The 19,002-nt window shown below is 29.8% G+C and overlaps 4 protein-coding genes across 4 annotated transcripts; 3 read left to right on the top strand and 1 right to left on the bottom strand.

Moving 5' to 3' along the window:
- The first annotated feature begins 3,454 nt into the window (after positions 1–3,454).
- On the top strand, positions 3,455–6,266 carry LOC102577499 (expansin-A11). Its single transcript, XM_006342012.2, has 3 exons — positions 3,455–3,665; positions 4,249–4,570; positions 5,530–6,266. The coding sequence occupies exons 1-3, from the start codon at positions 3,521–3,523 to the stop codon at positions 5,834–5,836; spliced, it is 774 nt and encodes a 257-aa protein (XP_006342074.1). The 5' UTR covers positions 3,455–3,520; the 3' UTR covers positions 5,837–6,266.
- A 3,236-nt stretch (positions 6,267–9,502) lies between these two features.
- Positions 9,503–12,519, top strand: LOC102578600 (peroxidase 64-like). The gene is made up of 4 exons (XM_006342011.2): positions 9,503–9,727; positions 10,261–10,449; positions 11,219–11,381; positions 11,884–12,519. Exons 1-4 carry the CDS (start codon positions 9,524–9,526, stop codon positions 12,279–12,281), a joined length of 954 nt encoding a protein of 317 aa, XP_006342073.1. The 5' UTR covers positions 9,503–9,523; the 3' UTR covers positions 12,282–12,519.
- Positions 12,520–13,214: 695 nt separating this feature from the next.
- Positions 13,215–15,840, top strand: LOC102578273 (FAM206 family protein). The gene is made up of 6 exons (XM_006342010.2): positions 13,215–13,510; positions 13,630–13,678; positions 13,780–13,906; positions 14,667–14,737; positions 14,815–14,887; positions 15,455–15,840. Exons 1-6 carry the CDS (start codon positions 13,279–13,281, stop codon positions 15,575–15,577), a joined length of 675 nt encoding a protein of 224 aa, XP_006342072.1. The 5' UTR covers positions 13,215–13,278; the 3' UTR covers positions 15,578–15,840.
- Positions 15,841–15,984: 144 nt separating this feature from the next.
- Positions 15,985–17,365, bottom strand: LOC102605480 (UPF0496 protein At1g20180-like). The gene is made up of 2 exons (XM_006342180.2): positions 17,274–17,365; positions 15,985–17,096 (listed from the first exon to the last, which is right to left on the bottom strand). Exons 1-2 carry the CDS (start codon positions 17,329–17,331, stop codon positions 16,072–16,074), a joined length of 1,083 nt encoding a protein of 360 aa, XP_006342242.1. The 5' UTR covers positions 17,332–17,365; the 3' UTR covers positions 15,985–16,071.
- Positions 17,366–19,002: the final 1,637 nt, after the last annotated feature.

The following is a 19,002-nucleotide window of genomic DNA, read 5'->3' as shown; positions in this document are numbered from 1 at the left end:
TCATGATTCAACAGTGTTCTACTTGATTGTATTATAATAGTCCCATTTTTGTGGTGGTGTTTGACTGGTCACAAATTTAACGAACAAAAAAAGAATTTGTGATATAAAACAAGCAATATATATTTTAGGTTATAGATTTTGTATTAGTTCTATTTGCTTATCGGGTTTTGGATAAACTACTCAACAACATATTCAGTGTAATTTGGGGACGGTGATGTGTAGGCACTTTTACTCCTATTTTGAGAAGGTAGACTGACTATTTCTGATAGACCGTTGGCTCAAGTAAAACATATCAAAAATTAAGTTTATAAAACAAATACAGTAATGTAGAAGTCATACTGAAAACAATGAAGAAGGGAACCGTTGCAACCAAAAAAAAATAGTGATGATCGAATCCAAGGAGACGAGAAAATCAAAGAAAAAGATAGTAATAAAAGCAATATTAACAATGAAACTAGACAAAAGTCGATTACCTAATAACCTCACCCTAATTAACTAAGGATTGAGAAAATAAGAAAGTACTAAAATAATATGATATACTACTTGACATGAAGGAAGTAATAAGAATTTAGTTGTCTTTACCGATTAAATATAACTAAAAAACTTAATGTTTTTTTAAATGGGAAATCATTTACTAGTATCTTTGTTTCAAATTATCCTTAATTTTCTTTTTAGTGTATTAATCAAGTAAAATATTTAAGAAGAAATTACTGATAATTCAGATAAATTTTTTAATGATTAAAGTTATGAAATATATTTTGTAAAAGCTTTTTAAAGACGAATGGATAATATATATGGACCTGAAATATTATATTATTGGTCGTTAGACGTGATTTTCTACCAGAAATACCTCTATTCCACGTGTCTACGTACTGTTTGTCCCTTTTGACCATTTATTATCACAAACCATATGGTAGGTATTTTTTTTAATCTAAAAAAAAACAAGAACCATAAAATTATATGGTGCATATTCAAAAGAGTGGACTCTATGGCCAACTATGTTTTGCATGTAAAAATAGTTGTGGTGGAGTAGATATGATCCTTCGATCTATTAGAATTAGTTAAAGATATTAATTTGTAAACTGAGTATGGAATTAAATTTTGATAGCACCAAATTCTTTATTTGTATGATTTATGTAATGTGAATTTCAATTGATTGGATTATATTAATGTGAATATTAGACCTCAAATGAAAAAAGAAAATAAAATTATGTTAGCTTGACGGTGGAGACAACAATCACATGGGTAGTTTCATGAATTTTCAATATTGGAAATCATCAAAAACAGATTTTTTTTTTCATTCTTTTATTTTCTTGCAGGATAGAATTTTTCAATTTGATAAAGTCTAAAGACCAAAAATAAAGACATGTTTCAACTTTTTCTCCAAACACGCCGTTAATTGAGGCATAATTTGGTGTAAATTAAATGAGGAACGACTTATTGATTAACCAACCTTCTGACCAAAGAATCAAATAAATTCACAATTTTTTTAATTAAATGGAAATGCTTTCACATTTGTGGTTGAAAAGTTAATAATTATAAGTCACTTGAAATAAATAAGTAATAATAGGTGAAGACCTTATTTTATCATTTATATCCATTTCTTTTAATCATGTTTCGCCGATTCAATTCAATATTTATTTTTCAGAAGTTTGGTTAAACATGCTATGATTAACAACACCAAAGCTTCAATCAAGAACTCACGCATTATGTTTTTCACGTACGATTACTAAATTTTATATTCTATAACAGTAAAATCACAAATCCATCTGCCTCAAATATATAATATTTCAACGGTTGTACTATGTCCATGAATACTCACCGTCCAAGATGGTAGATTAGCAAAATATATAATCAAGATGAATCATAGTATAATTGTCTTTTAACTTAATAAAATTATATGTAATCTGACATCTAAAAAGGGTATTTAGCAACCTAGACTTATAATATAAGAGAATAAATGCATAATTAATATTGTTGTTATTATGTAATTGGACCACATAGACAAGTATAGAATAGTATAGTAACTAAAGAAGGGCCTAAAAACATAAACATGTGCAATACACATGAGTATGATGGGACATATGCACGTAATGTCAAAGCAAAGCCATGTGAGGTTGCAAAATTTATATAAATTGACAGAAAATATATTTATATTTTATTATATTATCCTAACTGAAACATTGAATAAAATCACTTTCTCAGTTTTCAATTTATTTGCCTTTAATTTCATTGTCACTCGTATTTGTTTGCTTTGATTATCACATTATTTTGTTATCGTTACTTTTTTTTCTTAGGAATATTGTGTACTACTTCAGTTTATGTATTTTCTTTTTCAAGCAGCTTTAAAATACTTTATTTAAGTTTGGGTATGTCGAAACAACCTCTTTATTTTTATGAAGTAAAAGTAAGATCTACGCTTATTCTATCTTTCTCAAACCGCCACTTGTAGAATTACACTGAATATGTTGTTGGTGTTATTGTTGATGTTGTCTTAATTTGTTTGGCTTGATTCAGAATCAAACTAACTAATGATCGGTGTGTGAATTTGAATATAGAATTTCTAATTATTATTATTTAAAATAAAATTTATATATTTAAAAATTACATAAAAATACTACAAGTCTTTATAATCAATAACTCTATTTAAAAAAAAATTATGATTCAAAAGAAATATTTTAACCATTCAAATAGTAACTAAGAATTTAAGACAAATAAATTAAAATAAAGTCACAGATGAAGTAATATTATTTGTTGCACAAACAAACAAGAATTTACATTGGAAAAAAATAAGTTAAAATTGAGACAAAATTTTGAGATGTGATTTTGATCTACAACTGATTCTGTGATGGGAAAAACCATGTGGCTAGGAGAATAAGTTTGATATATTAGAACATGGCTCATAATTGAATAAGATCATGACATTTTTCTCATTTTTATACACTAAAATTACTATTTAAGAATTATTTGTTTTTTGTTTTCCATTCACCGACATATCCAAATTCACTTTTTCCCCATAATATTAAAAATTTAACTCAAATATACACTCTTTTAATCTACTTACTCGTGAATCTTTATAAAATTATAAAATTTATAATTAAATCATTGAGTGTAGTTTTACATTCGTAACATTATTTTATATACCTTAAGATTAAATATGATCAACGTATAGTTAACCCTTACAGGGTCAGACTCAACAATGTGATTTACGGATTCAACCAAACTAATAGCTTAGATTCAAATTATATATTTGTTGCTCTAATAAGTAAAAATTATTACTATAATTTAAATTTCATAAACTAAAAATTTCGATTTCAACCTTTAATGAGTTGCAATTTCTTTTAAAAAAATAAATGCGGTGTCCTTTTTTTCTTCACAACCAAGTTGCAATGTTCACATGTGAGGTTGTTTGCATTAAATAGCCAAACTTTCCCTATATAAGTATCAGCTACTTTTCTTGGCTTAACCATTATTTCTACAACACATACCATTTCTTCTTCCTCAAATTTTTCTTAAGAAAATGGCCAAAATTGGCATTTTAACATTAGGTTTCATATTTGTTTTTTGTAACATTTTGGTTAGTACTGCAAATGCCTTCTCTGCTTCTGGATGGATGAGTGCTCATGCTACTTTTTATGGAGGATCTGATGCTTCTGGCACAATGGGTTAGTTTTGCAAAATTTTGTATATGAAGAATTACACTTGGTTTGCTCTGTTTTATACGACACTCTTTTCTTTTTAATCTGTTATATAAATAACTATATAATTTTCTCTCTAATCATGACATGCTACTCTTATAGCTATAGAAATGTCGCGTGTCATATTTAAAACCATAATTTTTAGGTATACTTTTGATATATCATGAAACTTTTTATATTGTTTTAAATTTCATGTTCCTTCAAATATTTTATGAAATCAGAATTTAAAACTTGTGAATTTGTAGTTTTGGTCTTTTTGAGTCACTAGATTCTAAATTGATAGTAGTATATATAAATTTCTTGAGTCAAATATAAAAGTATTAGTCAAATTAGTGAATTTTGTCAAACTTGATTCTTACCCTTTAGCTCTGTCCATCCCTCTGTAAAATGAGAGAGTAGTGAAAAAGATATGGATATTTTTTAATAGATCCAAAAAAAAAAAAATACGAAAATTTTGTGCTCAATCAAATACCGTGCTACGAAATAAGATAGAAGGATAATAATGATGACATGAATCTTGATAATTAACAAATGATTGTGTATGGAACAGGGGGTGCTTGTGGCTATGGGAACTTGTACTCAACAGGTTATGGTACAAACACTGCTGCATTAAGTACTGCGTTGTTCAATGATGGGGCATCATGTGGTCAATGTTACAAAATTATGTGTGATTATAATCAAGATTCTAAATGGTGCATAAAGGGAACATCTATTACAATTACAGCCACTAATTTTTGTCCACCAAATTTTGCACTTCCTAGCAATAATGGTGGATGGTGCAATCCACCAAGGCCACATTTTGACATGGCTCAACCTGCTTGGGAACACATTGGTATCTACAGAGGTGGCATTGTTCCTGTCATGTACCAAAGGTACCCTTTTCTTACTGTTCCATCCGTTTTAATTTCTTTGTCTGGTTTTAATTTGACATGAAGTTTAAGAACGTAAAAAAGATTTCTGAATGTAGTGGGCTTAAGTTAAAGATATATAGAATAGATTACAATGTTTTTTAATATTGTGGTCAGTTTTAAACATGTCATATAAAATTCAGAATTAAAGAATTGTCAAAAAAGAAAAAGTGACATTTGTTTTGAAATGGAAAAGTAATAAACAAATCGAAATGAAAAGAATATGATTTAAGGTTGTCTGGTTTATCCCAAAAAAATATGATTTGTCGAATTTGTTTAAGCTTGAACGAATTGATATATCCATGGGTCCCAAGTTGGATGGGCTAGATTATAAATGTAACATTTGCATAAATAACCACATTTTGCGGCTATTTAAAATTTGTCCTCTTAATAGCCTAGTGGGCAAGATTTTGTCTACAAAAAGGAGAACTCGTGCAACTACTTTTAAAGACAATTTATTTCACTTAACTAACACTGAGTGAATTTAAAGAGTAGCCTCAAAAATAGGCTATAAAATTAAAGAGGTATAAATACTTTCATTATTTAGCCCAACTTGGCCTGTTTATCTTGATTCAAAAATATTCTGGATGGATTATGCCTCAACCATTTTAACGCGTTCAAATTTAGGTCAACCACATATTTTGACACAATGTTTATTTATAATAATATATCTAGTGAAATTAGGCTAATAGTGTAAGAGTTTTATACACTATTCATATATATACATTTCAATAGACAATATATACCATCAAATCTCTTTATAATATCATTTACCCCGATATATTGACCACTACCACCATATAATATAACATAGCACGAAATACCAAATTCAGATAAAATATAACTATTATAGTGAAATGTTATTACATACGATAACTGTTATATAGAGGTCTGACTGTAACGTGATATTTGTATGTTTACAGGATTCCTTGTGTGAAAAAAGGTGGAGTTAGATTTACAATAAATGGAAGGGACTATTTTGAGCTATTAATGATAAGCAATGTAGGAGGGGCTGGATCAATTCAATCAGTACAAATTAAAGGTTCAAGAACCAATTGGATGGCAATGGCTAGAAATTGGGGGGCCAATTGGCAATCAAATGCATTTCTTAATGGACAATCTTTGTCATTTAAGGTCACAACATCAGATGGTGTCACTAAAACATTCTTAAATGTTGCTTCATCCAATTGGCAATTTGGGCAAACATATTCAAGCTCTATTAACTTCTAATTTTTTTTAAAAAAAAAAATCGAAAAGTTCGGGATTTGAAGTTTATGAGTTTATATATATACGTGTGATAGGCAGCGGCGTGCTTACTGTTTTACTGAAAGCAGCCCGCCCCCCTCCTCAGTTTTCTTTTATTCGATATTCGAAATATTCTGACTCGATTATTGATGAAGTAAGTTCATGAACTCTAGTCCGAAGGCGCTGGAAACATAAATATATTTGAAATTTATTGTGTGTATGTAGTGTAGTGTGAAATTTGCATTTTTATTTTTTATATATCAAAAGAATATAATAAGACACTTTGTCTTTGATGCAAATGTTTGTAGGTGTATCAAACATATATACTTCTAATTTTTATTTTATTTTTTGCCCTTTATTGTAAGCTTGTATTGTAATAAGGCATGTTATACATATATTTTATCAAATGTTCCTATGTTTTGCTTCTAAATTACTCTCTTCGTCTCTAACTATCTATTATGAATTTTAAAATTGTCTCAAATTACTTGTTCTTGTAGAAATTTAAGATGATTTTTTTTTTCATTTTACCTTTAGCATATAGTAATTGTTTTGAAGACTATTGACAACACTTCAATTATGGAGTAATGTCATATTAGTAGAGTAAATTTTCAATAAAAAGAAATTATATCTTAAAACATAAATAAATATTTAAAAAATCAAAATCCTTCTTAATAAATACTTTTTCTAAGAAACGTGTAAAAAAGAATACATCAAATAATTAGAGACCTAATTTGTAAATTAGTTAGATTGATAAATTTCATACACTATAATTATTACAGAAAACCCCATCCACAAATGAGCAATAATAGCATTCCACTTTAAAGTAAAGTGAGATATTGTATAATTAGATGTCATTTTGCTTGTTTCTGTTCAACTCTATATCCAATTATTAACATTGAGACAATTACATTTCTGTTCAAAGTACATATGAGATTTTGAACCTTTTCTTGTTTTGGTTCAACCCTATATTATATCCCCAATAAAAAACATTAGCCTTCCTCTTTAAAGTAAATTTGTCATTTTGCTTATCTACTTTGCAATAACCACTCAAAACCTAAAATCAAGATATTTTGACCCAATTGTGTTAATTCATTTCCTTGGACTTTAACAACATCAATATTAGTTATTAGACCAGTAAGTATGATTGAGTTGGTGTAGTATATGATATCTTATAAGAGAGGTTAGGGATTGATGCTTTCTGTCAACGCTTTTTAAGTCGAGTTGGTCACACCAAATTTATCTAGTGCGGTTTATGTCTCCTCTGTAGTTTGGAAAATATTGTACATAAATGAGTTTCCCTAATGTGTACCTGAAGTGTAGCAATTGCATGTAAGTTTCTCCGAGAGCTTCCAAAAAATATATATATAGCAATAAATCCAGTGTAATCACACAAAAGAAGTAACAATAATTCATTATTTTAACTTAAAGAAGAGAATGATTTATTTAACTTTTATAAGAATAAGAAAGAAATAAGAAGGTAATGGGTGTTTAGTAGTAACAAAAGACTTTGTATCGAATAATTAAGAGTTGAGACTATAAATAATGGTAAAAAAATTATTAGCACCATTATTACATTAAATTAATAGATGCATAATGCTAAGATATTATTACTATTACTTAATTATATTTTATATATAGTTTTACCCTATCAAATTATTTTAGGATAAGATAATAATATAATTTGTCGTAAATGTGCAAGTAAATATGTATTTTTTCGATAGAGACTATACATAATGGTAAAAACTTATTCGCACGGTGATTACATCTAACTTTTTTTTTCTTATCACTTCACTAGCTTATTTTTCATGTACGTATTTTACATAACTAAATTTCTATTTTTAAAAAAAAAGAAGATGGCCGACTTGTGGCAAGTCAACACTTTAATGAATAATAATTGAGAGAAGTAGTTAGTTAAATTAAGTGGATATATATTTATGTATTCAGTATATATTAATTAAAAGAGTTATATCACTTTATGCCATAAACATGTACACTTCCCTACTCTACATAAGAGAGTTGTTAAATTTTTATATTACAATTAAGTGTAGTGTGGTCTACATATTACTTGCACATATATATTTTGGTGACAAAAATTTGAAAAGTTGGTGCATTATTTAGTTAGTTTGGAAATTGAGGCAGCTAAGTTTTTAATGAAAACTTGAAAAAAAAATTAAAGCTTGATGCATCAGTTTGCCTAGTGCAATATATATATTTTTGTTTGGTTTGTGAGATATTACATTTCAATAGAGTTTATTCGGACCACAACTAAATAATAACGATTGTAGATCATCTTCTTACCCAAAGAAATTGTGTTAATATTATGAGTCTGTTTGGATAGACTTAAAAAAAGTAGCTTTTAAGTCAAAAAATAAAAAAGTAGGGTGAGTCCTATTTTTTATTTTAACCTACTTTTTTATTTTAAACTTTTTTTAAGTCATTTAAAACTTATTTTAAGTTATTTTAACCTTGCCAAAACACTCCAAAAATCTAAAAATGACTTAAAAATAGGTTTGATCAATTTTTAAGTCAATCCAAACACGCTCTATATCATACTACTTTAATTTTACGTAAGTTATCTTATTGAAGTCTTAAATATTTATCACAATTTTTTTTAAATCTTGAATCGATTAGCGTATGAGCCACTTATTCACTTGACTAACTCCCCAATTTTTGCAAACAAAAATAAAATGGATGATTAATTATTAGAACCGTTTTTAATAATTATGAAAAGTTGGAAATTTTGAAAAGTGGTTGCATTATTTTTAGTTGGTTTAGAAATTGAGACAACTTATATTTCAAATGAAAACTAATTGGAATTTTTTTAAGCTCGTCACATAAGTTTGTCTAATACGATTTATATTTTTTTTTGTGTGATTGGCAAGTTATTACATTCGAACAGGTTCACCCAAAGTGCACCTGAAGAATACTGACCGTGGGTAAAAAATAATTTGTGTTGTCATTGGATTTTAGTTTTCGTACCAAATTAAAGTCGTAAAAATTACCACAATATTCACTTGACTAACTCCCAGTTTTTTGCAAACAAAATTTTAATGGATGATTATCGTTTTTTACTTAACAAATGAACATGGCACTTGCTTAATTGGCTAACACCCATATGAAAATCGAGAAACTATTATTGTTTAAGACAATAAAAAAACAGGCTCAAATTGATTAATAAATTAAATCTTTTTCTCTCTAATTAAGTTTCCAAAACAAAATTAAAATGGGTAATTATTTCCCTAATTATCGGAACTGAGATTTGTTTTACCTGGCTCAAGAAAATGAACATGTCTAATATATATATAGAATTAAATAAAAATGTGTTAATCTTGATTCCCATGTGGGGATTAAGCAACCATTGGTTTTCCCCTTTGTGTCTTAGTTGCCAATAAAATTAAAATTAGAATTTGGATCTTTTTTTTTTTTTGCTCAAGACAAGAACTAAGTTATTTTTTTTTTTTAAAAAAATGTGTTAACTAACAACTCCAATTTTAATTGTTACCAAACTTTGCTAACAAACATATGATTAGATTCTAGTAACAACTTTTCATATATTTTTAAATTTTTTCCTCTTATGTTTTCCCTTTAAATACTCATAGCATAGTTCCTTAACTCTCACACTCAATTAACCACAAACAATATACTATAAGCTTTCAATTTCTGATAATTTTGATGGCATTACAAAGATTTCTTGTTGTTTTTGTAATTATTTTTGTGTTATTTTCATGTGTAAATGCACTTAGCTCCAATTACTATGATCAAACATGTCCAGATGCAGAATCAACTATTAGACAAGTTGTTAAAAAAGCAATGTCAAATGATAAAACAGTTCCAGCTGCTCTATTAAGGATGCACTTCCATGATTGTTTCGTCAGGGTACGTAAAATTTATTTCTACTCCTATATATAAACAATTTTTTTTAAATATTGTACTTTATTAATCTATGTAGTTTAACTCATGATAGTATATAGTATTAGCTATCATTTTATTTGGTTATATATTATCGAGATACGATATAATGTCAGCTAATTAATCACTAGCTTTTGCTAGAATAATATCGTAAAATCAAAGAGGAAGAAGAATTTCATCATAGAGGGAACAATGTGTTAACTTAAAGGGCTAAAAAACTCCCTTAAAGGGAACAATGTTTACCTCTTAGATGACTGATATAATGTTAATTTATTTACATGTAAATCAATTAAGATGAGTTTAGATTGAGCGATATAATCAAATTCATATAGCCGGTTATATATAATTATTGTATAAATATCTTTTACACTATCACGTGAAAATATGTACTTTCATTTAAGATGATTATTTTATGTTGTAATATTAGGACATAGTATATACTATATGGTAATTAATTATTAACTAACTTATGGTATTTTTTGCCTTAAATTTTTATGAAGGGTTGTGATGGGTCTGTGCTGTTGAATTCGACAAAAAGCAACCAAGCAGAGAAAGATGGACCTCCAAATATTTCATTACATTCGTTTTATGTTATTGACGTTGCTAAGAAACAAATTGAAAATATGTGCCCTAACGTTGTCTCTTGTGCTGATATTTTGGCTCTTGCAGCTAGAGATGCTGTCACTCTTGTGAGTTCTTCTACAACTTTTTAAATTTTCGGCGTGTGAAATTTACTGACTCGACTAATTTGAATTTGTGTCATAGAAAACTATATTTAAAACAAAATGAAGAAGAATACAATGCTACAATAATATCACGTAACTATTAGGGATCATTTGATAGTGTGTATGATAATAACACCAAATAAGGTGTTTAATAATGTTGGAATTAGTTGTGTTGACATCATCATTTGTCGATCGTTTGATTAGTTGTATTAATTGAATAGGGTGTACTAGAATAGAAATAGTAATCCCACCCCACCCCACCATCGTATTAATAATGTCATGGTTTACTATGTTAAGAATAATACTTAAAATAGTGTATAACTAATGCAACTATATATAAGTTGAAAACACTATCAAACAAGAGCTAATACATTATTGTTTAGTTTCTCTAACACCTTCCGCCAAACGACAACTTACTTTCAAAATATGTAGACAATGCACAAATGCATGTTTTATAATCATGGTGTTCTAGTTGGTCAGTTTGTGTGTGCACCTCGACTAGTCTAAATCCTAAGGGGTATATGTTACCTCTCACTGACATACATATCTAGTAACTCTGTCTATCAAGACTCAGACAGATAAGAAAATATCACCTAGTATTCTTACCTTTGCTAGAATTTAAACCTGAATTCCGATAATTCTCAACCCATTTCATCATTATTATAAATAAATGTTATTTTCTAGAGGTTATGAAGACTAATGTTGAAATTATTTATTGGGCCAATTGTTTTAGTCTGGTGGACCTTATTGGGCCGTACCAAAAGGTAGAAAAGATGGACGAATTTCTATAGCCAGTGAAACAAGACAATTACCTGGCCCAAATTCCAACATCTCTCAATTGCAACAAAGCTTCTCCCAAAGAGGCCTTTCTTTGGATGATTTGGTTGCACTTTCAGGTAAACACTCTCTATAATTTACGAGTTAATTTCACGTATAATCACTCAATTTTTACTATATCGTAATAAAATTACCAAATTATTTCTAATAATGAAAAAAAAACATTCAATTTTATCTTAATATCATAAAAGACACTAAATTGTTTTTGTAACAAAAAAAATCACTTAGATTTACCTTAGTATCACAAAAAGTCACTGAATCGTTCTTTTATATCTAAAATGTAATTCATTTTTGTAAAATGACTTTTTGTGATCCTTGGGAAAATTTGACAAATATTTTGCTTACGAAAAATAGTTTAATGACTTTATATATAATAAAAAATACTAAGACAAAGTTGAGTATAGTTCAAAATCGTCAAAATACCCCTTAAACTTTTATTGAATTTGAACTCCACCATTCAACTCTCTTTTTTCCATTTTAATACTTTAAAATCCAATGCGAGTTTAGGGGCATTCAAAGTAATCTGATTATATAAATATTTTTGTTTTTTTTCATATTCAGGAGGACACACTCTTGGATTTTCTCATTGTTCATCCTTCCGAAACAGAATCGAAAACTTCGATAGCAAAAACGACGTCGATCCAACACTAGACGCATCATTTGCAGCTAATTTAAAGAAAATATGCCCCGTTAAAAACACAACAGAAAATGCAGGGGCTACGATGGATACTACGACATTTTTATTCGATAACGCATATTATAAGTTAGTATTGCAAAAGAAAGGTCTGTTTTCTTCGGATTCAAATTTACTCACAAATTCAAGAACCAAAACACTTGTTTCGAATTTTGCCAATTCCCAGCACGAGTTCTTTAAAGCTTTTGCTGATTCGATGATTAAGATGAGTAGTATCAGTGGTTCTGGTCAAGAAATAAGGCGTGATTGTAGATTTGTTAATTGAAGCTTTATTATAGGTTTTGAGTTTGAGTACTGAGTGTGGAGTTCTTTTTTATTAGAAAACGTTTTATTGTTTAATGTGAGACTTTCGGAGCGAAAATGACTTGTAATTCTCTTTTGGTTGGGTTTTTTATTCATTTGTGGGGGTAATAATATGTAAAATGTGTGTTTCTAAAGATTTAGAGGAGTTTGTGAAGGGATTAATTTGAGGATGGTGTGTCTTGTATCTTTATATATATTGATTTGGTTGTAAATATGCAAAAATAAATAAATTCTTGTTTTTTTTAAATTTGATTTCATTGGATATCCACTTATGTGAAATGAAAGTACTCTTTTGTTCCAACATACATTTATTCACTTTATAGTTAATTGTTTTTGTTTTAATTTTGCCATAGGAAGAATTGACATATGCACATAATTGTTAAAATTGAAAAAGAGAAAAAAAATATACAAACGGTTCCCAAAAAAGGTTCATTTGTGTAAATCAACTGTATATGCGCTTTAATGGATCTTAGTAGCACATTTTGTTGAATACTTGAAATTTGACCTTGTTGGTGAAAACTTGATTTTTCACCTTGCAATCGTCCCCCTATTTCTCCTTATCCTGCCTCTTATATTAAAAATAATAATACACTGCGAGCTTTAAATCAAATTCAATCACGTAAAATTAACTTAAATATCCATCCACCTAAATGACTAAACTAAAAATAGTAACTGTATGTATAATATATGTACGAGTATATAATCTATGTATATCGACCAGAAAAAGTGAACAATATACTATCTGACTATTCGTGTAAAGATCAACGGATTCGCTCCTAAATTAATGGGCTAGAGAAACATTGAGAATGACTTTGATGTGGTTTAGATTGGCCCAAAAGAGTTGGGCCTATTTGGCCCAATAACCCTCTTCTCCTTCAACTTCTCTAAACCCCAAAGTAAAACAACTTTCAACTCTCCCTCCGTTGAGTTCAACTGGCCGGAGTTCCTTCCAATTTCCGATGACGGAGCAAAACGCCGACGAAACCAACACTGTCCAAACTTCGAATCTCGAAAACGTAAAACCGACAATAGTTGCTTGCTCTCATTCGGACACAGCCCAGAAATCAGAACCACTAATTGAAGACCTACAAGATGAAGAATTAAGGAAACTTTTGGTGCCGAAGTTGGAAAACCTCCCAATTTCTCCTCCTTCTGCTGTCGAATCCAATTTCGTCACCTATTTTGCTCCCGGTAATAAAACCCACTTCAAATTCTTTTAAATTAATGCTCTGCCTTGTTCGATATTAAGTAGTTCAGAACTCAAACTTGTAGAAATTAAGAGCTGTATTCCTTTTTAATTGTTGTTGCAGATTTTACGAAACCTGGGCATGATCAGTATGTTCATCGACATGCCAATGGGTAACAGAACTTAGTAATTAAACTCTTCGTGCTTTGTTTTTACTGTGATTTAGTTGCTGCTTTGAATTTTTGCTGATTTTTTGAAATTGGGTTATTGAAAGATTGTGCATAATTGGGTTGGCTCCGACCCACATTGCTTTTAAGGATGAAGGCGGAGTTACTTCGGTTGATTTCAATGTGGGGAAGTCTGATCGGAGTGGAATCAAGGTCTCTGGAAAGCGAAAAAAGGTATTAATAGCTGAATTTTACTTGAATGAGACTAAAGATTGCATCTTTCTGCTGAACTTAATCAAAAATGAAAAAAAAATTGCATCTTTATGGTGAAGACGTTTGTTCATGTGAGTCATTGCAATTTTATAACTTATTAGTTGTGTTGTAGCTAGATTAATCTCCACAAATGTTGTTGGATAGAAGTTGACTTTAATTTTATGATTGACGGAACTTGTTAGAGTTTTAAGTATGCTAAGAATCATAAGGGATGGCTTTCTTCTGAAAATATGTCGAACATACTTCTTATTGTTTTCCCTATGAAGAAAAGCTAACAAGTTAAATTTGCTCCCTTGTCTATGTTTAGTTAATATTGGATAGCTTCGTGTGAGATATTACTCAAATTTCTAGTGTTGCCTATTTGCGAACTTGACAAAGGATTACTTTCTGAACATTAGCATACAATGCAAGATATTCATCATATGGAATTGCCTTGTCAGCAGTAAATATATGTGTGGATTATGTTACATTCATTAGTTCAATACCCTTTATCGTCAGCAAAACAAATGATTGAAATTATGAAATATGAACATATGTACATTCTTCAGTCTTTTGAAACAACATACTTTGTTGGCTACATAGAGAACACAAGTCATCGTTGCAGCGTACCACCATTTGCTACATATGCACAAAAGTATGAACTGTGCAAGTAAAGCTAATCTTTCAATGCTTTTATGCTTCTAGTTTATTGAAACGAGGGTGTCATTTTGTTCTTATGCAGAACGCGCAACATTTTGAGTCTAATACAGCATTATGTAAAGCCTGCACAAAGGGTGCTTCTTATATTGTGAGGTATGAGTTTATATTCTTGCACTCCTTTCTTTGACATAGATTGTCTCAAAAAAAGATGGTCTACTCATGTTTTGCAGGTGTTGTGTGAAAGGCTCTTTATTAGAAGTCAATGATAGGTTAATTAAGCAACCAGAATTGCTGAACTCATCGGTAGGAGTTCTTACCTTGAATCAATCTCTTCTTCATTTTGGCTTTTAGACGCCGAACTTCATTGAAATGAGCATCGTTTGTTTATGGAGTCATCATATCAATGCTGTCAGCAAATGTTTATATTTGTGATGATAAAGATCTTGGAACCATCACTTGTAGTACTACATTGAAGCTCGAAAAAAAAATCTTTGGCTGATTTTTCAGAATAGAACTAAATGTTTTGCATGAGTTTTATTTTAAAAAAGAAGATATATTTGATTCATCAGGTAGTTGCAGACTCGTATTTCTTTAATCCCTGGAAATGTTTGATGCTGAATTCACACCTTGTTTTGCTTGATGTTGATAAAAGGAGCTGAAAATAGGATATGCATGACCTCCATAATAAAAGTTCTGTTTTTGTCTCTTTCGTTTTAATATTTAAAGAGCTTTCTCATAGACATGTTCCGAGTGGCATTAAGTTGTGTCATTTGATTGTGCCAATAATTGTTTCATTGGACATCCTCCTCCTAATATTATAATTACATTTCTGGTTGAATATGTGTTCCTCGTGTTTGCTTTCAACCACAGGCAGACAGAGAAGGATATATTGCAATTATGATGCCAAGGCCCGCGGATTGGATCAAGGCCAAGACAACTTTGCTGGGCATTGAAGAATATAGAGAGTTGAGAAAGGATACGTTGCAATTATAAACAAGCAAGGTGGCAAATCAGCTCGTTGAAGGCAGCATTTGCAGGATTGGAGTGTATGCTGTTGGAAAAGTTTGCACGATGCTCTCTCTCTGTAACAGTAAGATCTACTACTTCACTACACTTTTGTTATTGGCATACAGAAGAATAGTGTCAAACTTAATTAACGTTCTTATTTGTACTTTTATGGTGTATTATTTGGATGGGGTGGAGTTTTACTTGTCCACATTGCTTCATCAATCCATATTTTGTTTTTCAGAGCGATATGATAAAGAAACGTATAGTCCGTAGTTACTATATGAAAATGTAACATGTCTATTATATTTTACTAATTTGCTAGAACATGAAAAATGAGAAGAATTTGTACTTGTTATGACCTCCATTAAGTTTACAAGAAAACAAAATGGAGGAAAAGAATTGTTCCATTATTAAAGACAAAAACACGAAAAATTTACTCGTCTTTGTTGTCATTTTTGATTCAATAAATTGCACTTAACTCATCTGCTGACCATTTCTTGTAGAACCATTCTTCTTGATCTGTTTATAGTGAGGAAACACAAGAAAACATGCTCTTCAAGCTCTTTCAACTTCTCCATGAAGCAGTCCTTGTTAATACTGTAATTCCTTATCGCCTCCTTCAACATATCTGCATTTTTCTTTCTAGCACACATATCAGCTACAGATCTATTATGCTCAATTTCATCATATAGTCTCCTCACTAGCCGACTCATTGTATCAAAGTCATTTATCAATATGTACACCCCTTTTGCAGCTACATCAAGCTGTGCTATTAGTATTTCCAGTGAACTCGAACCTTTTCCCCCTTTATCTACCTTTGATCTCTTCTTGAATAGCTTATAAGAACAAGCTATCAACCCCGGGGCAGCCATCAAACCAACCATACTATGAAGAACTAGTACTAACAAAGCTATCATAATCCCAGTATATCCTATTGCAATACTAATTCCAAACACCCTCTTGCAAGTTTTCAAGATTTTCATCCTCTTGTTAACTCTTCTGAACTGTAACGATAGTTTCTGAAGCAATAAATCATGTCCTTCGCGTGTGTCCAGAATCTGAACTTGGTTACCAACAGAGAAAGAGTTGTTTAACGAAGCAAATGATGCAAGTTCTCTATATACATTGTAACAATGCCCTGATTCTTGCTCTATTGTCATCAATCTGATAGCTCTTCTTATCTTCCTATAATTAGCTCGTGTTTGTTGAACATTTTGAAGTAGTAATTCACAGATTCTGCATGCTTCTAAGGTAATATCGAAGTAGTTAACAATAAGGGGATGAAGTTGACATGATTCAGGGAGTTTTAATAACGCTTCTTGACATAGATTTGTATCGAGTTGAAGAGAAGAAGACGATGATTCGTTTAATTTTCCATCTTCAAGTTGTTCTTGAACTTTATTGTATAGTTCTACATAAGACTTAGTCCTCAAGGCTTGAACATACTCTTCATTCACATTTAACTTGTTCACCAAGCTACCCGAACCGTCATTCTCTATTCTACCTGAAAAAATCGCATCAAACATTAAAAGTATGCTCTCTCTAACAATTTTATCACATTTTTCAGATAAGACGATTGCATGATTAAACATAGGATTACAACAATAATTCAGCATGAATGCTCCATACATCTAAAAAAAAAGTCTATAATTAGCAAGAAAAAGAAGAATATGAAACTTACGTTGATTTCGGAGAGTCGATTTCGACTTGAACCAGACCAATTTTTTCGTTAGATGCATGTATATGTATGTTGAAAGAATTAGGAGAATTGAAAATGTTTTTTTTTTTCAGAATATAAAAACTCTGAAAGCAACTGATTATTATCTTTATATATATGAGTTGTTTCCTTGTTTGTTGTAAAAAAGCAAATTAAGTTTTAAAAACAGAAATAATTTGTGACTTTGAAGATTTATATAGCTTTTATAACACGTTTGCGTCTCCTATACGTGTAAAGCATCCTTCTAGCAAAGTAGTAACTTCTCCATTGACTAATTAAACAACCGCGTCCACAGTATACACTGTACATCATGCTAAATCGAGGCCTCGAGTCCAAGAAAATCCTAATGAGCCCTATAGTGTGCAATTCTGATTTTATCGGGACTTCAATTTGGACTCCGGATATTGGATGGGAAAACACACACACAAGAAAGGAAAAAAAACTTTGTCCTATATTATTTATCCACATTACAAAGAATATACGTCCTAAATTACTTGTCAAATTGCAAATTTTAGTTAAATTTTATCATTTTGTGCTTTTAATAAATCTTTTTGAAAGTACAAATATTATAAATTTTCAAAAAAAGTTCCTCTGTTGTTAATCTAGGTAGTGATGGATAACACACATGAGGGTATGAAAAAGAGTTAAAAAGGTAAATTAATATAAATATTCTTCTTATTTATGATTTCATAAGGACTACTCTCCAAGATTGTAAAAAGAGTCTTACTAATAGTCCATTAGAGTATTTTTTTTAATTTTCTAAGTAAGCTAAGTTTATTTAGATAAAGATATTACTGTTATTTTGAGAGAGAAAATTAATCCATGTTAGATATAATGAGAGCAACCTAACATCACCACACAATTCATGTGGGTTATATCACTAGCTTTGCTACATTACCCAATAAATAAATAAATTAAAGATGAAATTTACTAACAATGAGTGCCTTGTAAATGATATTTTTTTTCCTTATATGTTTTTGGGAGTATTGATTATGTTTAAAGGTTTAATTTCCTAATAAGGGAAAAAAATGTGTTTTAGAAAAAAAAAAGTTAGTTAAATATATGAATTTACATTTATTTCTTGGAGTCCACGTTTAAGCTTCTTAAGGGATATATATGAATCATGAATAGGTGGCATTCATGTTTTTCTCTCATCTCTTTAACTTGGAATTAATATCACATGAATTTTGCTTATGGTTAATAGTTTTTGCTTACATTTTTTGTTTGTGAGGTGATAAAGGAAGTGTGAGGTCAACACGTACCTAAAGTGCCTTGTCATAATTTAATAACAATAATAATAATAATAATAATAATTACGTTTAAGTTACACTTCAATCACACATAAATTGGAGTTAATGGTATGAATCATCACTATTTTATTTAAATCTTATATAATCTTATCCATGGTAATCTTTTATTAAATACCAATAATCAAATACTTGATATCTTGGTTATTTTATTTTTTTGAATATTCCGAAAATTTATGAGATATTCGAGATTTATATATATGATTGAATGCATTTGAAATACGTTGGAATTGAAAATGATTCCTCTGCATCTACGTCATTCGGCTCGCGCGCTGAAGGCGTTGAAATAATAAATGTTGGAGGGTAAATGGGCAGGTAATGCTTGATTCATGTTCGATTGGAAATAAATAAATATGCAATTATATCCACAATTTAATTTCATGCGT

Source organism: Solanum tuberosum, unplaced genomic scaffold (genome assembly GCF_000226075.1).
Source record: "Solanum tuberosum cultivar DM 1-3 516 R44 unplaced genomic scaffold, SolTub_3.0 scf00032, whole genome shotgun sequence".
NCBI lineage: Eukaryota > Viridiplantae > Streptophyta > Magnoliopsida > Solanales > Solanaceae > Solanum > Solanum tuberosum.
The sequence above is the reverse complement of the archived record's forward strand: the minus strand, read 5'-3'. Positions and strand labels throughout refer to the sequence as shown.